This window comes from Nesoenas mayeri (assembly GCF_963082525.1).
Source record: "Nesoenas mayeri genome assembly, chromosome: 2".
NCBI lineage: Eukaryota > Metazoa > Chordata > Aves > Columbiformes > Columbidae > Nesoenas > Nesoenas mayeri.
In genome coordinates this window covers 113,648,775-113,670,996 of record NC_137543.1, presented here as the reverse complement: position 1 = coordinate 113,670,996, position 22,222 = coordinate 113,648,775, and the positions used below count along the sequence as shown (strand labels likewise).

The window sequence follows — 22,222 nt, the reverse complement described above, 5'->3', positions numbered from 1 at the left end:
ATGAGAAGGCTGCAGATCTGGATGGAGCTTAACGGTCCCTGGTGGGAGGTAAGGTTAAGGCAAATCTGGGAGGAAATGTTATAGGATGGAAGTTAAAAGTGCTTTGGGTTTTTAGTCCACTGCAGCAGTTTTGAATGTCAGATTTTGTGAAATTTGTGGAAGCAAGTAGAAGATAGTTGAAACTGTATTTTGGGACTCAGCATTGCAGGAAGGGCACCTGGGTTCCTTTTACAATACTACATGCACTTTCATAATCCTTTCTGAAAGTTAATTTATCAAAAGGAAATGTAAACCAGAAAGACAAGAATAGTGTTATTGGTTTTGACAATCTTTAAATAAAGAATAAGAAAAAAATTTCCATAGTGCTTCTACTACCTTTCTCATAGGCTTTGATACACTTTAATGAAGAGTAAATTTTTCAAAGTCACCTCAGATGCTGAGGACCACAGGTCCCCTGATGGTCAGAGGGTTTCCAGCTCTGCCTTCAGTGCTTTTGGACACCTTCCCTGATGCTCTCAGACACTTGTACAGCTCATCAAGGATGGCTGGTGAGTGGTTTAGTGTCCATTTCTTGAGGAGCTTTGGACAGCTGGCTTAGCCACCGGTTATCTGCTCTGATACTGAATTTTATGTCTTTGTTCTCCTGTTGCTCAGCATGTACAGGAGGCCATTAGGAAGGCAACAAAGGAGTCCTGGCTGACAGGTTTTTCTATTTTATTGATGCTGCAGGACTTCTCTTCATTAGCCAGGAAGAGCAGCTGAGTGTCTTTTTCAGTGATCACCATGAACTGAGTAATACAGTTAAATCAGACAAAATAGAGTTGTGGCTGACGGACAGAGAAAAGTGATCAGAAGGTACACCAGCAAAAATGACCCATGTCACCAAATGCAGACTGGTGTACGTGTATAATATTGGGGTAACTACACAGTGGTGTTCTGTTCGGATGCTGTAGCTTTGCTGGGTGATCATGTATCAGGTGTGTCATTTTTACCTCTGTAGCAGCAGTGGCAGCTTTTTTGTCCTGCTGTTGTGAACACACAACTCCATGCCCCTCCTGCTGAGAAGACAGAAAATAACAGAGTTGCTTTTTCACCTTCCACTTTGAGCTGCACCACTACAGTTTTCACCTTTGTGACAGCATTGTCAGTTGAAGCACACAAACAACTTACAGCAGGAAAAACTAGGCTGCATGTTTGAAGGGCACCAGATGCTCCACAATAGCTGTCCATACACTTGCTGCTGTTCAGGAGCATCTCACTATGTGAGAGCTTAAACCCTTTTGGTATTCTTAGCCCCCATGGAAAGACATTGCTCCTTTGAGTATGCTGTTTATGTTTGACCCCAAGAAAGGGGTACTTGCTCCTTATTCAGATCAAATGGTGTTTGAATCACCAACTTATCTTTCTAAGAGAATTTCTGCAAAAGTCACATATTATTCAAAAGTAGGATATGTGATGTCAATTTTGCTTCCCATTGTTGCATGATTATATGCTATAGGATTGTGCTTCATTTTGGTATGTAGAGGAACCAGCCTTTCAAGTACATTGCCAGAAGCAACTAGAGTCTGAGAAGATTCGGATCACCATTTTATAAGTGAAAAAGCTAACAACAGCTGGATAAAATAGTTGGAATTCTGTTACTATTAGGTACAAGTTCACGTAATGATGGCATTGTCATAACATCTAGCTGATCTTCACAAAGTATCTGAGCACCTTTCAAATCTAGATTGAATAAAGTGACTATACTAACCAGCTACTCCCAATTGTTTCTTATGACATCTTCTCCTTACTCAAATGCAGAAACTTTTGCAACAAATATTTTATTTTGGTAAGCTGTTTTTGTTTGTTTGTTTGTTTTTAATAAATATGCTATTATGAATTTCTGTAAGAAGTAAGAGAGGCAACAGCTTGGGCAGAGAGATTGCACCACATTTGCAGCTTTGTTGTGGTTATTAGCTCATGGTTCTCAGCCCCAGAGCCATCCCAGAGAGGGAACATCTCAAGGACTTAGCTTTAAGAGTCCTTATCTTAAAGAGTCCTTATCTTAAAGAGTCTCTGGGAAGTGCAGTTACTCATCATAATCTTTATTCTGAAACTGGGAGTAGCTGCTTTGAAAAACAAGACTAGGGCTGTAGAAGATGTTGAAGTAAAGAAATGGGTTCCTCATCTTCTATGGGAAGTTGGTGTTGAGGCAGAGGACTCTCTTGTCCAGATTTGGTCTCCCCAGTTCAAGATAGACACTGCAAAATTTGGAGTTACAGAATCTCCCTTGCTGGAAATATTCAAGACTCAGTTTGATGGAACCCTGGACAACCCAGGCTAAGGCCCTGCTTTCAAGAGGAGGTTGGATTGTAACATCTCTGCAAGTCCCTGCTAACCTGGATGTTTTTATGACTCAGGAGCCACAAACTGGGCTGTGTACATGGCTTTCTGCAGTGTCATGCGGAGGTACCGAAACTAGCTCTGGAGGAGCTAACTGAAACGCTGAAAATACTATAGCCTTTAATCCTGGAAAACCGGGATAAATTTGTCTAGGCAAAGTGTCACACCAACACAGATTTATCACCAACCACCTATGTAAAGCTAGCTTAGATATTTCTTCATAGTATTGCATTCTGAATTGCACCCGTACCTCAGGCTCACATGGTAACATGCATATCTTCTTTTGCCAATGCCGTACAGAAAAACTGCATTCATTCTACCCTTTTACCCCTAAAATAACATGTTCAGGCTCTTTCTGAATCTGAAATGAAAAAATTCAGGGGGAAAATACTTTAAAAAAAAGAAAAGGCATAATTGAATATAGTGCTGGAACCTCTCACCAGATTAATCAACTTCTTCCTAACCTAGAAGAGATCTCAGGTACACAGCTGAAATTAAGTTCAAGTAAGGATAATTTTAAGTGTGGAAACAGGATGAGCTTAGATGGCCAGTAACTTGTCTAGGAGAAACTGAATCTGAATATTAAGTGGAGATAGCTTTTGGTACAGAATTCATTATTTTATTGTCAGCTCAGTGAACAGAGTGAAATCTTTCTTAAGTTAAATTAAGGAGAAAAGAGTTTTAGCCAAAGCAAGTGGCATAAGGGAAAATCTGGAGTGGATACTCGATAGGCATCGCTTTAACTGTACTTTTCATTGTGCTAATGATATAGAGCAGTGAATGGTGTGCTCTCTCACCATGAGGGCTGTAGAAATCATTGGATCACTTTCAGTGATGATCCTGATTTGATGGTACAGAGCTTGCAACAGGAATCTCTTCTTGGTGGGTTGATGCTTCTCATTTCCAGTTTGGTAGTACAACTGAGCACATTAACTGTGTGTTTTATTTTCTTTATCTCCCCAAATTCTTAACACCACTGGTATCAGCAGGAAAACTATCTTGGGAATGTCTGTTCTATGAAGGTGTTTTGAATTAGTTCTTAATTTGCTAACTTAAGAACCAGAAACAATGGGGCTAAAGAGGCATGTTGCTACGGCCAGTGTCGACAAATCCTGTGGAGAAGCTGAAGGGCATGTCACTGCCCTACAGCAGCTATTTTACTTTGGGATCAGAGCGCATCTCTGCACAAGGTATCTCCTACACCATGTACTGTTGTATCAACTTACGTTGGTGCTATTTTGGTCTTTTCTCCACCAAACTCCACTGACTCCAGCTGGATTTTGGGTTTTTTTACATCTGTCTTGTAGGGCTCATAATAACATAAAGGAATATTCTGTCAGTTTGTCTTCAGCTAAAAAGAACTAGTAAGAATTGTAATGAATAATGATGGAAAATACTTGGCACTTTTACTTTCCAGTGATCAGAAAGTTGTACAGAACACCAAATAACCTGAATGAAATGAAGGAAGCTAGGCAGGGAAGCTAATTGATAGTTTTTGTTTTCTATTATATTTTTTACAGAGAGGTTTAAAGACCAACCAAGAACAGAGATCCAGTGGCATGGTGCTCTGTGCCACACCACAGCAGAGGGCAGTCCAAGACCAAATATGCAGATTTGGGCAAGGACTACCAGACCTGGCCTCAACCAGCATAGCTCACCTTTTTATGGGGAGAGCTGTGTGACCAAAATGGAGAGAGAGGCTTAGGGAACGCAAGTTAGGAGGATGGTGGGACAGAGGGCAGGTGTGGGTGGTCTTCACACAGCCCACAACAGCAGCCCTTACCCTCGTTGTTTCTGTAGCTGCTCCTGGATGGATTCTCTAGCTATGTCTTAAGCATTTCAGCTGAATGTCAGATAGCCAAAAGTCTTAAAAAATGCATCAGTAATGAGCTTAAAAATGCATCTTAAAAAATGCATCAGTAATGGGTTTATTCCTAACACAATTAGCTTCACACATTGGCAAATGCAGTGAAGACCTTAATTTAACACAAATCCTTATTGCTAGCTCAGAACAGAAACCTCTAGATTTAACAGCAAAATAAACCATTTCAGTGCAAACAATTTGATATAATAGAGCACCCTCATGGATACAGTGCCTCATTCCATTATGCAGTCTTTAGCTTGCTTATCAGGAAAGGCTTTTACAAATCAATGTATTTTATGAATGCAGTGTGGAACAATTCCTTTGCAGAAGATTTCTCATTTCTGAAAGAGGTAGGAGGAACCCTGAAATCCTTTCTAACCCAAATGTGGTAGCAAAGTCATGTATTTCATTGTGCTTTTGCCAAGACAGGAAAGCATCTTCAGTATCAATCTAGCAGCACTGGTACTAAGTTTTGTTTTCTGTACTGCTCCTAGGCAGACACACTTAGACTAACTAATGCAGGGAGATTTGTTCCTCTGCCAACATAGGCAACACATTTTAGCATATTAAATTTCATAAATATCTGTATGTCTATATTCGGCATGAAAGTCATCATTAGTAAAATGATATTTTCCACTCACATGATCATAGCATTTGTATTAGCTCTGCAGTCAGAAATCTGATGAAATAAACAATCTGAGTACAAAACAGTATTAGCAATTGCAGCAAACATTTTGAGGATGAGTAGCAATAGCCTTGTGCTGTCTTTTTTTTTTTTTTAAATACATTGTTCCTCACAACATGCTGCCTGCCTCAGCAGGCAATTAGTAAGAGGCTAGTACAGAGTTCAAACAAATTTTAGGATGAACACTGTCTTTTCAGGTGGAAGGAAGGGTTTTTTCCTCTCAGAAAGGCATATATACATATAGGATCAGCATGGTACACCACATATTACTTCATTCTCTGCAGTTTAATGTCATCCTTATGGCAGGAGTAATGTATCTCCTTGTCAATCAGCTCCCCCCTACATTTTTTTTAATCCCAGTGAGAGCAAGCTCCAATAACGAGTGAATAGCTATGCTGGATTCCTGATGAAAGGCATATCTCCTGAAAAACATACTGGCATGAAAGAGACGTGAACTAGTAAAATCCTACAGAATAAGATAATATTAAAGTTCGTGACAGGCTGCTGGAAATGTGCAGTTGTTAAAAATAAGTATAAGACACCTTCTCCAAAAGGTCTGTTTAGACTGAAACCTGCAGAGATATCTTCTATATGTGGTGCTGATTGTCCCTCCTGTCCTCAGTGACAAATACTGAGGCCAAAACAGAGTGCCAGTAGAAAAAAGATGTCGTATGGGGAAGTTGGGCAAATTATTAGTGTTAGAACAGTTGTTTCCTAGATTTATGATTCCTCCCACACAGAATATTAAAGAAGCACAGCAGATTTTGATGTGGATTTAGATTTTGTTTTGTTTGCAGTACTTCTCCATGTAAAAATACATTTTCCTCCCTATACTTTTCCAAAATGTTCTTTCAGATGTGTCACAGGCAGTATTTCTCACTGATAGGATGTCTTGTGCTGCCTGGGTGACAGCCACAAATCATAACTGCTTCAGAACCCAGATAGAGACATTTTAATAAACCTGTTATCTCCAAAATGCTTTTGGCTGTTATTAATACCGAACATTTTTCTTTTTGTAGATAATTAATATCTTTCAGGTGCTTGAAATAGTAAGGCACATTAGAAATATAAGTAAAAAATATAATTTTGTTGGTAGCAGCTAAAAGTTACTCTAACTACATTTTACCTTTCATCTATTCATATTAGCAGCTGATCTTTGACTTACTGAAAAATTGCAATTAACCTCTCACAATTACAGATTAATAATTGATCCAGCCAGTCTTACATACTAGGACCAGGTCTGCAGTTGGCACTGGGAGGGACTCTGAGCAGATCTGGGTTTTGCATAAGGAGCACACACTGTGGCAGATGACACTGTCCCTGTATCTCATCCTTTTACATGGGAAGCAGACACTGCACTTGGGAACACTGCTGTGACCCATCTTAAGAAAAGGCCTAAGGAACAGGTGACTAACCTTTGGTGTTGGTCAGTCCACAGGTACATCTACGAAAACCAGCTCTTTCACAGTCAAACATGCATGGCAATATAGGATTTTCCCCAGTTTAAGAAAGGGAAGATTATATCAGATCCATTGTCAAGAAACTGAATCTTGTTTAATCTGATCAGCTCCCTGATATCTCTACTGCAGAATTTTGGAGGATGGTTTCAGAGGAACCCATCTTTGTGCCATAGTTGCGACTGGCTGCTTTATATTCAGGCTCAAATCGAAAATTGACAAACATGAGCCTTGATCTGCTGTCCCACCAGAGCCAATCAGAGGTGTCATTAGTGAAACTGGAACTAGAGACTATTAAAATGATACACTAGAGGAGCATCAGGCTCATGGTTTACTGCAAGACTAATACACAACTATGGGATAATGCTTTTACATTTATTAAAATAAATTAATTTGGCATGATGGATCTGAATATATACAGGGAACAAAGAAGGCTAGAACCATTATTGAAGTAGTTTTTTGATAATTCAGGTCCTGATACTTTAATGAATGTAATGTGGAGCAGGGTCTAACTCTTCCAGTTTAAAATAAAGTTCTATAATTATGGAATATTTTGCTACTTCTGATAGAGTTTTCTGTCTGGCGGAAGTCTGATCAGTTCAGGAAACTGTCCCTAACACTTTGGGCAATATTTCGAAACTCAGTCTTAGCAAGTGCAGGTTTAGGGACTCCTCTTGGGGCCTGATTCTCTGCTATCAACATCAGCGAGGTGTATTCAGGAATGTTGCTCCAGCTTTACCCTCAACTAACTAAAAGAGTCAGCTTACTCACAGTGAATTTAAGATGTTTAGGTGGATCTTATTTTTTTGCTTTCTGCCACCTACATAAGTGAAGGAGTAGTTTTCTAGAAGACCCAACCACCATACCTGCATGCTTCCTACCACCCTGTATGGTCCACTTTTGAATGAGCACTCCAAATCCTTGGGTCCTGGCACAATAAATGTAGAAAAACAAAATATCTGGTTTGCCATGGTTATTCTGTGTACATCTCCAACTTGAGAAAATCTGAAAAATCACTGACAGCATGTATTACGCCAGACCATAAAGGATACGGTTCTCATTTCTCAAGGACCTTTCATGGAATCCAGAGTAAAGGAGCTTTGATGTTACTCTGATCTCAGGACAAGTAGTGCTTGAAATCTGGGTCAGACTCTCAACTATTATTAAATAGACTTTGTTCATGAAACTTGCTATAATGCAAGTTTCAACAATTACTCAAAACTTAGAACAATTACTCAAAACTTACAAAATAGGTGTATTTCTAGCACCTGTGTTTAAATTCAACTGATGTGTGATATTCTGAAACAATCACATTCTGCCACCAGTTCAGTACATTACCGGTGAAAATCTGAACGTACTAGTCTGGAATCTATTCTTTGAACCACAATGAGATAAACATACCTCAGAGATTAGGCAAACCTTGGGCAAAATTGAATCAGTTTAGCAGGGAAAATGAATTACAATCGTGTATTAAGCTTTCTATACTTATCTAGAGCTTGGCACTAACTACAGCTTAGAGACAAAGAAAGACAATGATAATGCCTGTCCCAGATCATAATCTGGCATTTCAGTATTTGTTTTCTTCCTGGGTCAGTGCAAGGATTGAAGATTTGCAGAATGCAAACATATGAAAAGAAGTCAACCTGGCAATCTCCACTTGTGATGACTGCTTGGGAAAACAACATTGTTCTTTGTCAACCATATTATATAACGTATATGCTATATAAATTATTATTTGTATGAACAATATATATCAAAATTATACATATTAACATATGTATGTATTAACTTATTATATATACCAAAAATATCATGTAATTAAAACAAACAAACCCACACATACTACCTGTAGGTCTTTAAGATATCTTGGCTTTCTTCCCACTATTAATTGGGATGTATTGATTCTAGAACAAGACCTACAAGAAACCAAGACAATGTGACTAACCTGAGAAGGTACAGGACTTGATTTAAGGATATCTTAGCTTTTTATGTGGCTTTGCCACAGAGGTTTCAGCTTTTTAGCTGTAGCATGGGGAGAATGATATGTGTGTCTTTTAACAGACCTTTGAAATCAACTGCAGAAAAGTACTAGGTAAGAGGTAAGAATTATTATGATGATCACTTTTTAATATTATCTGAACAACTCTTTGGGTGTTAACAACTGTTAAAATTGCAAAATGCGAAAAGAGGATCAGTCTGTTGTAGGGTACCACAGAACAGCTCATCCCTTGTGTGTTTTTAGCCAAACATGAAGCAACAGGATGTAGTCAGTTAAAATGTTCTTACATAAGATTCTATGTAAATGTTGAATGTTTGCATCCTTGCTTTCAAAGCTATTATACTGAAGCATAACTGTGTGTTCTGACAGAAATTAATTAAGGCTGCAGGAGGGCAAAACCAACCTTGCAGTTTCCTCACAGAGACACAGTCCTGCAGTAAGACATCTTTTACTACACACACCACATAGATCCATCGCTGACATGGCTAACTTTTTTTGATAAAATCTCCCAGTTTCATTTTGCTGACGTTGTACAGGTATAGCAGTAGCTCAAAATCCCAAGATCCAGATGCTGAGCTACTGTCCTGGCAGAAAACAGGGCTGAGACATGGTGCTGGGCTTTAGGGTGAGCTTCATTTCATCCCTTACACTTTGATGTCTATACTGTACAACCATATCCAAACCCATACTTAGTCCATTACAAAAAAACATATTTTGCTCGTCTCTTACTTGGTCATTTTAGGCAGTACCAGAATGTAACTTCAGAAGTGCGAGGCTTTGAAGACCTCCTATTGGCTAAGAAATAGCCGCTAATTAGGGGATCCTGTGTTACATTCACACACAAGGTGTTCTGACAGGACATCAGATAACTGGTGGAGGATAGTAACATACCAGCCGAGGGGGTATTTCTTCTCCCCATGAACTCCTCACTGGGAATGCAACTAAAAATCTTCCTGAGGTTGTGTGCTTATGGGCAACCCTGCCATCACATAGCTAAGGCTCATGGTTGTTGCTTCTTTGTAAGCTCAAAGAAGGAAGTAAGGCAATGACTCATTAAAATATTGGGTGGTTTGCTTTTTGTTCTTAGAACTTACATGAAATGAAGAGGCATGTAAACAATACTTGCAGAGTGGAGATAACCTGTAAGTATACACAGAATTAATCGCAGAATCACAGAAGGGTTGGGGTTGGAAGAGATCTCCGGAGATCATCTGGTCCAACCCACCTGCTAAAGCAGGTTTACCCAGTGCAGATCACACAGGAATGTGTCTGGGCAGGTTTTGAATGTCTCCAGAGAAGGAGACTCCACAACCTCTCTGGGCAGCCTGTTCCAATGCTCTGGCACCCTCCAAGTAAAAAAGTTTCTCCTCATGTTTAGATGGAGCCTCCTGTACTTCAGCCTGTGCCCGTTGCCTCCCATCCTATCATTGGGCACCACTGAAAACAGTCTGGTCCCATCCTCTTGAACAGTTTGCAATGCTTTTAAAACAATATTTTAAGCTTTAGGGGGAAAAAAAGTATCCAATTGTCTAGTTGTTTTATTTTATCAGATTTTAAAGCTTTTCTGCAGGACTGTTTTCGTTGTCATTATTTGTAACTTCCTAGCACAGGAAAACATTGCTTCATCCTCTTTCATATTGTTATTCTGTAGTTCTGCACTGCCTCCTAAACCTGAGAGGCAATTCACTTTGTTTTCATCCATCTTTGTGTGTGGGTGTTTGGTATCATCCAACCTCTGTAAAGACTAGAGAGGTAAGTTTCTTCTCTTTGATAAGATACAAACAAAAGAAGACTAACTCAACATGTTTTTCCATCCTATTTGTTCTTCTATAGACTGGATTTAAACTGAAAAGTATCAGTATAATCATGACACAACATGCAAGACATGAGTCAATGATCTAGTGAATGAGTTAGAGGAATCACTACAAGTTTTTTGAAAAGAAGTCAATATCTAAATGTAGACACAGACATGATATTTCATATTTTTAATTTGCAATGTTTTCCTTTGAGCAGATATTTATACTTCAAATTTCAGGTGAGTGTGGTTATTTTGAAATGAAGAGAATTCTGCAATTATTCTAGTGGCATAACCTAAATTACCATAACACAGCATGAAATTAGGGCAAATAGAAAAGCTATTACAATGTTCTCAACATAAAGCATCTCTGAGACTGAATGAGGGTATTTGTGAAACAATGGCACATTTTAAACAGACTTCTGTTAAATAATATTTGTATTTTCCACTGCCTCCAACCTAGTCTAGTTCAGTGTAGAACTGTCAGTTCTGACAAACACTCATTTTTCCTTTTTATTAAAAGTGTCTGATTTTGGCTGAGATAGAGTTAATATTCTTCCTAGTAGCTGGTGTGGTGCTGTGGTTTTGATTTAGTATGAGAAGAATATTGATAATACACTGATGTTTTGGCTGCTGCCAAGCAGTGTTTATATCAAGTCAAGGACTTTTCAGCAAGAAGGTTGCAGGCACACAAGAAGCTGGAAGGGGACACAGCTGGGTTGACTGACCCAAACTGGCCAAAGGGATATCCCATACCATATGATGTCACGCTCAGTATATATTTTGGGGGAAAAAGAAGGAAGGGGGTGATGTTTGGGGTGATGGCATCTGTCTTCCCAAGTAATGGTGACGTGTGACAGAGCCCAGCTTTCCTGGGGGAGGCTGAGCACCTGTTTGCCCATGGGAAGTAGCGAATGAATCCCTTGTTTTGCTTTTCTTGTGTGTGTAGCTTTGGGGTTTACCTGTTAAACTTTCTTTATCTCAACCCAAGGGTTTTCTCACTCTTCTGATTATCTCTCCCACCCCACTGAAGCAGGAGGGCGGGGAGTGAGTGAGTGGCTACGTGGTGCTTAATTGCTGGCTACAGTTAAACCATGACATTAAGTCTGTCAAAAATAGAAATTTTTAATTTTAATTAAACTTTTTTTCCACTTCCAAATGAAAATAAAACTTCTCAGTTGGGTGTATGCAGGTTGCACACATTTCTTCTGCTGAACCCAACTGCTGGAACACATGAAAATCTGTGTGAAACCTGCCAGTCCTTCAGCAGACGTATGGGGGGGATAAATTTTGCAAACACTTATTACACAGAGAGTAGAGCTTACTGTTTGGCAGAGACTGTAGAAGTGTCATAATTTTTGACAAATTAGTTTTCTGTGTTTTTTTTTAAATAAGTTGATATAATGTTCATGTAACATAATGGTAACTGCTGATGAACCTGGTTGGGAAAATAGTAAGCAATGAAGGAAACAAGCCTGTGACAAGCTGATCTGGATTGCTAAATCAGGTGCAAACTAGCAACATACATTTTACCACTACCAAATACAAAGTTTTTAATGTAAGAACCAAAAGGAGCACAGTGCTGATAGAGGCAGTTCAGTGAGGAGCCACATGTATGACTGGGATGAAGAGGAAGTAATTATCTTCTGTCTCTTATCTCACCTTCTCTCCAGGTATCTATAGGGAAAGCCAAAATTTGACAAAGGGTTTTTAAATCTGAAGGCAAAACCAGAAACTTATACCATGCCTGGAAGTTGAGGTTGTACAAATCCTGTCTAGAAATATGGTTCAGCTTTTTTTTGCTTTTTTTTGCTTTTTTCTTTCTTTTTTTTTTTTTTTTAACCAGTAAGATCATTGTCAGTGGGATAAAAGAGAAACAAGTTCCTGAAGTTTGGAATGAATATTCTTTTCCTGGGAAAATTTTGACAGACACTGAATCATATTCATAAATGACATGTCTGGCCTGAAAAAAAGCAGTCCAGGGAAGTCCTGTGCATTGTGCTGCACAAGCAGTCACAGAAAATGATTGTAATGGCCTTATCCACACTGGTAACTTATGAATCTTGAATGCACAATAATATTTTCACTGATAATATTTCTGAAATGAGCATCTGGCCTCTTGGCAATCTACCTCCTTTGTCAAACTAAAACACATTTATTTGGCAATTGTCCCCAAGCCCTTGGCAGCAGCAGATGTCTCTAACTTCTATGGCATTCAAACGAAGTGGCTGACCATCATTGCCTCATGCCTGTTCAAAGCACATGTCAGCCAGAAGTTTAGCCAAATGATGAGAGGCTTAACACAGAGGAAGACTTGCTCCAAAACTTGAGCAATATCACTGAGCTGGCAGTAGCTAGAGGGGGTAAGAACACACAGAAACAATAACACCTCCTTGAGGAGAAACTCTCTGCCTTTGGATGTGCAATGGGGTGAGTCCTCTCTGCATTCCTTCTGTTCTTACAGATGTCAAGAGCTAATATCGGTGGGCATGAAGTGGAGCTGTCTGGGTGAGACAAAGCTGCAAAGTATTGTCCCAAAGGACAATACTTGGTACTTCAGATGATTTTGGGGCCAGAAGGGTGTGTTGGGAGGAGTCAAGAAGGGTCGAGACTGAACTCTAACTCTGTGACAAGGATACAGACACTCTGTGAAATTCTGGGTAATGATAAGATAGCTTAAAAAGCTACTTTTAAACAAACCGGATTAAGTTCAGAAGCAATGCTGTTATAGCCGGCAAAAGCTTACACCAGCTGACATTGGCAAGGTGCTCAGCAGCGTGGGGTAAGACCGCTTCTTGGACAGGTTGATACCACTCTCAGTGGTCTCTTTTCTTGTTCCTCCACTGCTGTAAGATATTTTCTGGCTCTTCTGGACTTCTATAGCTCATATTTCCAGTGAGGTTCAATATGTAGCCTTATGCCATATAATTAGTCTCTTGTAAGACCTTCATTCATTCTCCTTCCCCATGCCTCCTGTTAAATTCTGGCCAAAGGACTTCTTAGTTGTATTTCAGGCCAGCAGGTTAAGGGTATGTGAACATCAATACAATAGGAAACCTCATTTCATCATAAAGGAGCTTTTTCTCTTTGAAACATACTCTGTGTCAAGCTATACTCTTCATTCATCATGCCAAGGTATGTCAGTGGGATGCCTGTAGTATTGGGAAGCTGATAATCTCATATCATAGCTGCCAGTAGCTTTTTTCTTTTTTTTTTCTTTTTTTTTCTTTTTTTTTCTTTTTTTTTCCTTTTTTTTTTTTTTATAATGACTGATGAAAATGAGATTTCCTACAGAATCTTAAAATGAAGGGATTTAGTGATGACTGCAAAATTCTGCAGAAACCTGCATTTCAGTGTCTCGGTCGTATATTTGCAGACAGATATAGGTCTCTTGCTGTCCCCTTAGTAGGAATGTCTGAGGAAATGTCATTTGTCTGACTTCTGTTTATCTGTTCCTTACTGCCTTTAGTTCAAGTTTCAGTGCTGGGCTCCAAAGGGTGACTACGAGAGGTCCTTTGTTTCCAAGCGCAGCTTTGCTGCTGGGGCTGCTCACACCAACCTGCACTTCCAGCTTGTTGCCTTTAGGGCTGTGGCACTTTTAAAACTTTAAACATGCATTTTAAATTAAAAGAGTGTGATAATGCCACTTTTTGGAGACATCTTTTCAAATTAAAGCTTAACAACTTTGAGAAACTGATGAACAGCTATTGCTAATCCCTTCTGGCTTGCACGGGTGTGAAGCAACATCTCAAAAACAAGAACAGAACTGGAAGGAACTTGCATGGTTTCTGATGCAAGAGCTGCAGTGTGTCAATCAGCAGTGCCTTCGAGAAAAAGCTCTTCCGTTGCAACCCATTTTACTTCTCATAATGCACTGGAATTAGTTGTCCATGTAACTCTGAAAAGTAGCTTCAAACAGAAAAGGTCAGCAAGTGCCAACAACCAACATATCAGCTTGAGATACGGCAGTTATATTTATGATTACTATAAAATATCTGGAGTCTTAGATGCCTTGGGATAGCTAGAGAATAACTGATTTTTTTCAATGGATAAGCACATCTTGATTACTGTAAGGGTTAATGCTTAGAAGTATTGCTAAGAAACAACAAAAAATATCTGAGATGCATCATGGATATTCCCACTGTGAGCAAAACCCGTGTATAAAACCTGTTATAGGTATTTCCTCTTTTCCACAAAGGCGAGATTTGCTAAAGAACTTTTTCCCCTCCCAACTCCTGGCAGTATGTGCCACCTAAAAATGAAAATAAGTTGAAACACCACTCTTAGAAAGAGACAGAGAAATTACTTTGTGAAGTTAATGATATTGCAGTATTAAAAGAAAAACTGAAAAATCTCACCCAGAAGAAAAGTCCGTTTTGTGTTGTGGGAGTCACGGGTGAAATGGATGACATTCCAGAGTCAATTTTGAATTATAGTTCAGATAACAGTAGCAGTATAACTGGGACAGTACAGGTTCCAGCACTGTTCAATTTTCCCTGCATCTTTTGTAGTGTGGACATCCTCTTGATACTTTCATAGTTGCAAACATGCTTCACAACAACCACTTACCTGAACTCTTCCTCTCCCACATGATCGCGTAGTGCTTAAAAATCCTACCAGAAGTTACATTTAGAATTTTAAGAATTATAATCTCTCTTTGAAACAGTAATATTTTTAAAATGTATAGCATACTTATTAAACTTGCTATTAACTTCCACCCAGCACACCCTTTCCTAACATTTTCTAACAGCCCATTTTGTAACACCCTGTTACTACATATTAGAAGTGAAATGTCCCTGAGCACAAGGACAACACTGCCCACGCTACTTTGTCTGGCAGGATCTGAGCAGGATCTCCATGGAGCCTGGGTATCCATGGTGTTTAATCCCTTAGTCAGATAAACTGTCCATGGAGAAGGAGGAGTTGACTGTAATGTGTGTAAAACTCAGCCCTCGGTCACAAACGAAATTTGTAGCTTTGATAGAGCAACATATGGTTATTATCTAGCTCTGGGAAGGGCAGATTTATGTTCCAAACAAACAAACTGATGAACGAGTTACAGAACTCAAATAATGTCTCTTCACTGCAAAAGCATGAGATGCTCAGAAGAGAGGAGAACTAATAACACAGAGAGCTCAAAACCACCACAATTATGTCATTTCTCTAAGGATCTCTTCTTCTCACATGTTGCTAGGTCATGCTTGTTTTTAAGGGTATGGCTAGCAATGTCTTAAGGACTAGAGCAGTTTCTCTGCCCAACCTTCTCAGCCCTTTTTCTCTAGCCAGGAGAGTGTTAGGATAAAACTACTGGTTACATGTTGTGCCAGCTGTGAAATTCCAGGATTATCGCTTGAGCAAGAGCCAGGTGGAAAGCTCTGCTGGCTTTTCAGGTGGGCCCTCTCATTCCTACCTTATCTTAGTCTTTATGTATTCTTTCATTTCTAGAATACGTACAAGGAAGATTTCAGGAACATGACTGAAGAGAATAGGAACAGCACTGATTCCTCCTCTGCCTTCACTCACACAAGCACCATGACTGCCATACTCATTACTGTCTACTCTGTCGCCTTTGCTGGAGGTGGGATCGGGTCCATCACAATGTCATTCGTGCTGGTCAAGATGAACTCTCTGTCCGTGACCACTACAGCCATCATTAACCTGGTTGTTGTGCACAGCCTCCTCCTATTCACGGTACCCTTCCGCCTGCACTACTATGTCAACAAGAAGTGGGTCTTCAAGATGCCATTGTGCAAAATGGTGAGTGCAATGGTGCACATCCACATGCACCTGACATTCCTATTCTATGTCATCACGCTGGTGATCCGGTGGCTCATCTTCTTTCAATGGAAGGACAAAGTGGAGTTTTACAGGAAGCTGCATGCCATTGCAGCAAGTGCTGCCGTGTGGGTCTTTGTCATGGTCTTTGTGGTGCCAGTCTTTTACTTTGAGTATGGACGCTCAGGCTCATACAATGATACAACATGCTTTAAGTTCCACAAAGAACTACAGCAGGAGGGCGTGAAAGCCCTGAACTACATCATAATTGTAGTTGTCGCCTGCATTACTTGTGCCCTCTTGGGCCTGCAGATTTTCATCCTGGTAAAAGTGGAGAGAAAACTTTCCACCTCCCTCTGGTCACACCAAGAGTTCTGGGCCCAGGTGAAAAACTTGATTTTCATCTGCGTCATCATAGTTTGTTTCCTTCCCTATCACCTATTCAGGGCCTACTACATACAGCGTGTGAGTGACCATGAGCAGTTAGAAAGCTACAATGAAGTTTTTTTGAGTCTGAGTGCCCTCAGCTGCCTGGACCTGCTGTCGTTTGTGCTGAGTGGAAGCCGTCTCTTCAAGCAAACGGTGGGCATGCTTCGTAGCAGGTTGTCTTGCTGCTAGCATCAATCTTCTGTGGCATGCATGGACCTGGACCTGGCAGAACACGGTGCTGGACAGGCATGGCAAAACCCCTCCTCAGCAAGTCAAGCCCTGGAAACAGCGCAACACACTTGCACAGGGCTCTGTACATCTGTTCCTCAAAATAATGGGGTGGATCACCTCCAGTGTCTCAGCTGGATAACTGGAGTATTATCTCTGGGATTTCCAGTGAGTCGCAGATGCACGAGGAGGAAAGAGAGGAAGGGCATGGGCTCTCCTGTCTTACTATTTGTACATCAAGGTTTGTGAAGTCAAAGACACTAGGAGGAAACACAAGAGAATTTGCAAAATATGTATAAATACAAATAGAAAAACAGCTTTGTATGGAATAAGGTACAGCTTTTTGAAATGTAATGATTTATATAATTTTCCATATGCATTTCTTGTTTATTCCTCACAAGCTCTCATAAAAAGAAGGGAAGCTATTGTTCATCTTGAGTAGGTCTGTTCACTGCAAAGACAAGTGTAACTTCCTGAGTGAACTGAACAATAAAACAACTCTCAAAACAAGCCAGCAATAAATATGTATTTCTTAAAAGATTTTCCCAAAATGACCTATTGAAGATGATATCATTGCAGCAGAAAAGAGTTTTGTTCTGTTTCCCACATTGTGAAAATGTCTCTAACAACAAAAATTGCACATTGTTACTGAAAGGAACATTGTAAGTTAAATCAAAGCATGTATTTTTATTTACAGAATTGTTCAATTAAAAAAAATAGCGATGATGATAATTCTACTTAGATGATTCAGACAGCAGTTGTCTTCTCTTAAAAAGTCTAATATTTTAGGTCTTCAAGACAACAATATCTTTTTTTCACCTATGTTGATTTTGTGTGATTCTGAAGTTTAGAACCAATTACTCACAGTATCTTTACCTTCAAATCAATTCTATAAATTCAGTATCCTGTACTACTAGAAGAAATGAAAATGTTAGTGCTTGGATTGGAGGGATGGAAAAAGCTAATAAACCTGGTGCAGCTAAAAAGCTTATTATATCTCAGTGAGGCACTATGTGTTGCTATCTCTGAAGACAGAATTGAATTCCACTTAAAAAGAGCAAAAATTCAGCAAAATAATTCTGTGAAATACATTCAGGTTTTCACAGCTAAGCTGCTTTACTCCTATCACACACACACAAAAAAAAAAAAAAAAAAGTAAAAAAAAAAGTGTATGTATCTCCAACAGCTATAACCCAAGAAAGCAATGGCTAATTTATCTTTCTTTTCTTGCCATCTGCATAATGTCACGTTGTTTCCATTTAGAGTCAGTGGAATAATATTTTAATAGTTTGGCAAATTAGAGGTTTTCAGCTGATTGACTTTCAGCCACAGACTCTCCTCATGATGCTGTTCAAGTCCACCTTTCCACAGTTTTTATTCTTTCCATTCCTTTGTGTTTTACCTTCAACATCTCTTGCTTATCAGATAACAAACAAATAATGATTGACTGATTGATTTTGCTGTACAATCTTACAGTTAGGCTTGTTGCTTTTGATCCCACCCAAGATGATCCCATATCATCTATAGTCTTTCTTCCCCATCTTCCCTCTTGCTTCAAGCTCCTTTATCTCTCAGGAGATCAGGAAAGTATTTTCAGGTCAATGTCTAAATATTGCTATGTAACACCAAAAGTTGGAAATCACTGAAGTTTGTAACACAAGCGAGATGTGGTAGTACTCTCGTGACCCACTCTTGGCATATAGCTTGAATCACAGCAGTGGTTAAGATAGAAATGTGAGAGTTCACAGTGTGTGCAGATCTGAGACAAAACTGTCTCAGAAGGTGTTTGCCCCAAAAGGATCACGGTAAAGAAGACGACAACTAGCAGCCAGATTCAGCTGCAGTTGTGGAATCTCAGAGAGTTTCACAACATGAAAGGGGTCAACTTGAATGTGTAGTTCACCACTAGTTAATTGTGTGTCACTAGGAAAGCAATAAACTGCTCTGATGCAGATTTGTTTTAAAGCTACACGAATAAATCAGCTTTTCCTTGTGGCAGGACAGAAGATGGAAAATGGCATGACATTTTTTTTCCTCCTATAGCAAATGTTGGTGAAGAAAATGCCTTGCTTTATAGGGACTGCATAGCTTTGTAACACTATATTATAAACCTTTTGTTGTAATAAAGTGTTAACGAACAAAATGACTATGTGCTGAAAAAGTAAAGCAAGCCTGCAAGTTCCTGCAAATATGCATACAAATGAAAAGCATTTTGTATCTGAATTTGGCAAGATTTTAAACAAATAAATTGTATGTTTACAAACAGTACCTCCTGACCATACAACTTAACCAATCTTATTCATATATGTGTTAAAATCACAACTTGCATAGTTCTTGCAAAAATATACACATTCACAATATCCTGAACCACAGCATCATGAAAAATACTAGAAAGTGTTTTTTTTTTTTCCAAACAAAAATTGATGTTAATGACATTAATGCTAACTCAGGATGATAATGAGCAGAATTAGGGGGTCATAATTCCATACTTGAAGCTGGTGATACTGTTCAGCACCAAGTCATGCTCTGTATGGGACTGTCTATATGAACTTTACATCTGCCATTCATCTTGGTTTTTGGATGTCAGAGCCTGGCAGAGAAAGGCTGCCATTGCTCTGAGAGAACAAATTTGTGGTTAACGCTGGCAGGAATTGCCATGACAGGTGGTGACAGAGGTGATGCTTCCAGCAAGGGTGCTCACAGGGTTTGCAGGGAGGACTGGTGCTGCTCCCTCCAGCTTCCCCACCCTTTGCCACTCAGCAGCTTCTTACTCTCTCCCACCCTCTCAGGCTCCCTCCCTGCTCGCTTTCCCCAGGATGGTTGAGGAAGGGTGGAGGTGTTTCCAGGTAATGCCACAGAAGGAAAAGAGTCTGAATAACTCCTGAAAATGAAAATGTAGACAAGGCCAGAGCAACATTCAAAATGTAGCCAAGTGGCTCCTGAGACTGGGGATGGCAGAGACAGTGATGGAGAACAGCTGACATGTGGGAAACAATCTACAGGGCAAGGAGGAATTTCCAGTTACCATCACCTGCTTGGTCAGAGGCACCATTGGCTTAAAGGAAACCCTGATTTTGCTGACTCTGGATCATGGAGGATAGTTCTGGATTAGGAAACAACCACACGAGAACACAAAAAGCTGTATTACAGCAGGTCATATAGGGGATGTACCATGGAGAACGGGACAGCAGGTGAGGATTGGAGAGCAGAATGTCAGCATGTTTCTGCCACACAGTGGCAAGATAACATAGACTATGTCTCTAGCCTTTGTCTCAAGTTGCTCTCAACCATTAAAGTTGCCAAAAAGTGGCACTCTCACTGACAGGAGAAAATTTGTGTTCTACAACTCTTTTTTTCCCTTCCCACATTGCTCTTTCCATAGGGCTGGGATTCTCCTGCTGAATGGCTTTCAGCTGCATCAGTTCCCACTCTAGCTCATCAGGGAGTCATGGAAAATCAAGTCAGTGCAAGGATAAATACAGCAAGACTGCTTTTCCCAGCAATCCTGATTTAGGGCATTTATTAGACTGCAATCCTAATTGTCTAATTTTCCTTAGGATCCAGATCTTTTTTTTCCAGGCAGTTTTCTACAGATCCATGTCACCTGAAATTTCCATTTCCATGTGCTCCCAAGGACCAGGGAGCCTTAGACTAGAGATACTGGTAAGGAAAGACAGGACCTACACATCTGCAGGCAGGAATCACAGAATCACCACTTGAGGCTCTCTCCAAGGATAAGATGAGGATGGCAGCCTCTGAAGGTAGCAGAAGAAGCAGTTCCTGAACAGAAACCTCAATAGAGATGCAGGGCTGGACATTTCTGACCCATGAAGTCACCCATTTCTTCTGTTCTCAGAGAAATATGACTTTATGTGCACTTTTCCTGTAAGTAAATCCCGTAGCTAGGACTTGATTGGAAACAAGGGCTGGTTTCATAAGTAAAGGGATCAGTAATAAAACACCAGCTTGACCTCATAGCCAGAAGCTTAAGAAAATCAAGCTAAACTTTCTGATGAGGTTCTGAGGGACATGGTTTAGAGGTGGAATTGTCAGTGCTAGGTTAACAGTTAGACTCAATGATCTGATATGTCTTTTCCAACCAAAATGGTTCTATGATTCTATTATATGAATACCAATAAAGATAGTATACAGTATCCATTCCCTGAAGTATACCTGCAAGTAATATATAGTCCTCTTTCCTCTCGTGAGGCAGTAGACAGGCCAGCTGGCTGCTTTCAATCTCAACCAGTAACACTTCCCTCTCTCCCAGTAGCACCTCCAGTTTGGGAGCGCCTGACTATTTTTTGCTCTTTAGCTCTGGTAGCTGTGCCCTCAATTAATTGTGTACTCAGCTGACTCTGTGGCCTTGGTAATGGAAATAGTGCAAGTCCCATATCTGGGAAGGCTAACACACAACCAACTCGGGGTTCAGCAGGGTCATAGTTAGGAAGAGCTGCATGCCCAGTACCTACAAAAGAGGCAAGACATATTATTACAGAAATGTAATAGCACCTCCAAATGCTTCATGTGAACCTAGAATGCAAGATTCTGACTTGTGCTCAGCAGGGGCTGCACACTAAGGGAAGAAGACTCAAGGAAAATAGCTCACAGCTTCTCATCTGTTTTAGAGGCCTATAGCATAAAGAAACAACCTGCCTATGGCTGAGGGGGAGGCATGTAGTAGTGGCAGCATGATCTCTAACAGAAACATGTAAGAGTTGCAGATAGGATTTGTCTTCCTAATGCTTTTCCTCAACAGGTGTGAGACCTCACAGAGACTCCACTAGTCAGGTGCTACAAAAGCACTGAAGAAAATAAGAAAGGACAGCACAGACTGTATCTGCATTGATGAAAAATCCTGTGGTGGACAACCTTGAATCATATGCTTGGAGAAAAAGAGAGCCTCACTGATCTGGGGGCTTTCAGGCAGAGAAACATCCCCACTTCCCATCTTCTGCTACAGAAAGAGCGGCTTTATCTTCTGCCTAAGACATGAATGTGTCCCTATGCAAGAAGTATCATCACAAAGCTTCACATAATGAAAAGCTGTTTGTAAGTTAAAATCATCTTGCAAAAATAAAATATCTCTACAGTAAACTGGCTTTCAGAAGTTTAAACCCAAACAGAAGACAATTTGTAAATATTTATCTGTGAAGGTGGCTACTATGGAAAAAAAAAAAAAGTGATTTTGCAGTTCTTTCATCACAGAATCACAGAATGTTAGGGATTGGAAAGGACCTCAAAAGATCATCTAGTCCAATCCCCCTGCTGAAGCAGGAACACCTAGGTGAGGCTACACAGGAATGTGTCCAGGCAGGTTTTGAATGTCTGCAGAGAAGGAGACTTCACACCCCACCCTGGGCAGCCTGTTCCAGTGTTCTGTTACCCTCACTGTGAAGAAGTTTCTTCTCAAATGTAAGTGGAACCTCTTGTGTTCCAGTTTGAACCCATCACCCCTTGTCCTGTCATTGGTTGTCAGCGAGAAGAGCCTGGCTCCATCCTTGTGACACTCACCCTTTATATATTTATAAGCATTAATATGGTCACCCCTCAGTCTCCTCCAGGCTAAAGAGACCCAGCTCCCTCAGCCTTTCCTCATAAGGGAGAT

The 22,222-nt window shown here is 40.1% G+C and overlaps 1 protein-coding gene across 1 annotated transcript; it reads left to right on the top strand.

Annotated features, from left to right (window-relative positions):
- LOC308037771 (putative G-protein coupled receptor 141) lies at positions 1-16,575 on the top strand (the record flags this gene model as incomplete). Its single annotated transcript, XM_080339768.1, has 2 exons — positions 1-48; positions 15,628-16,575. 2 exons carry the CDS (start codon positions 1-3, stop codon positions 16,573-16,575), a joined length of 996 nt encoding a protein of 331 aa, XP_080195894.1.
- Between the last annotated feature and the right edge of the window lie 5,647 nt (positions 16,576-22,222).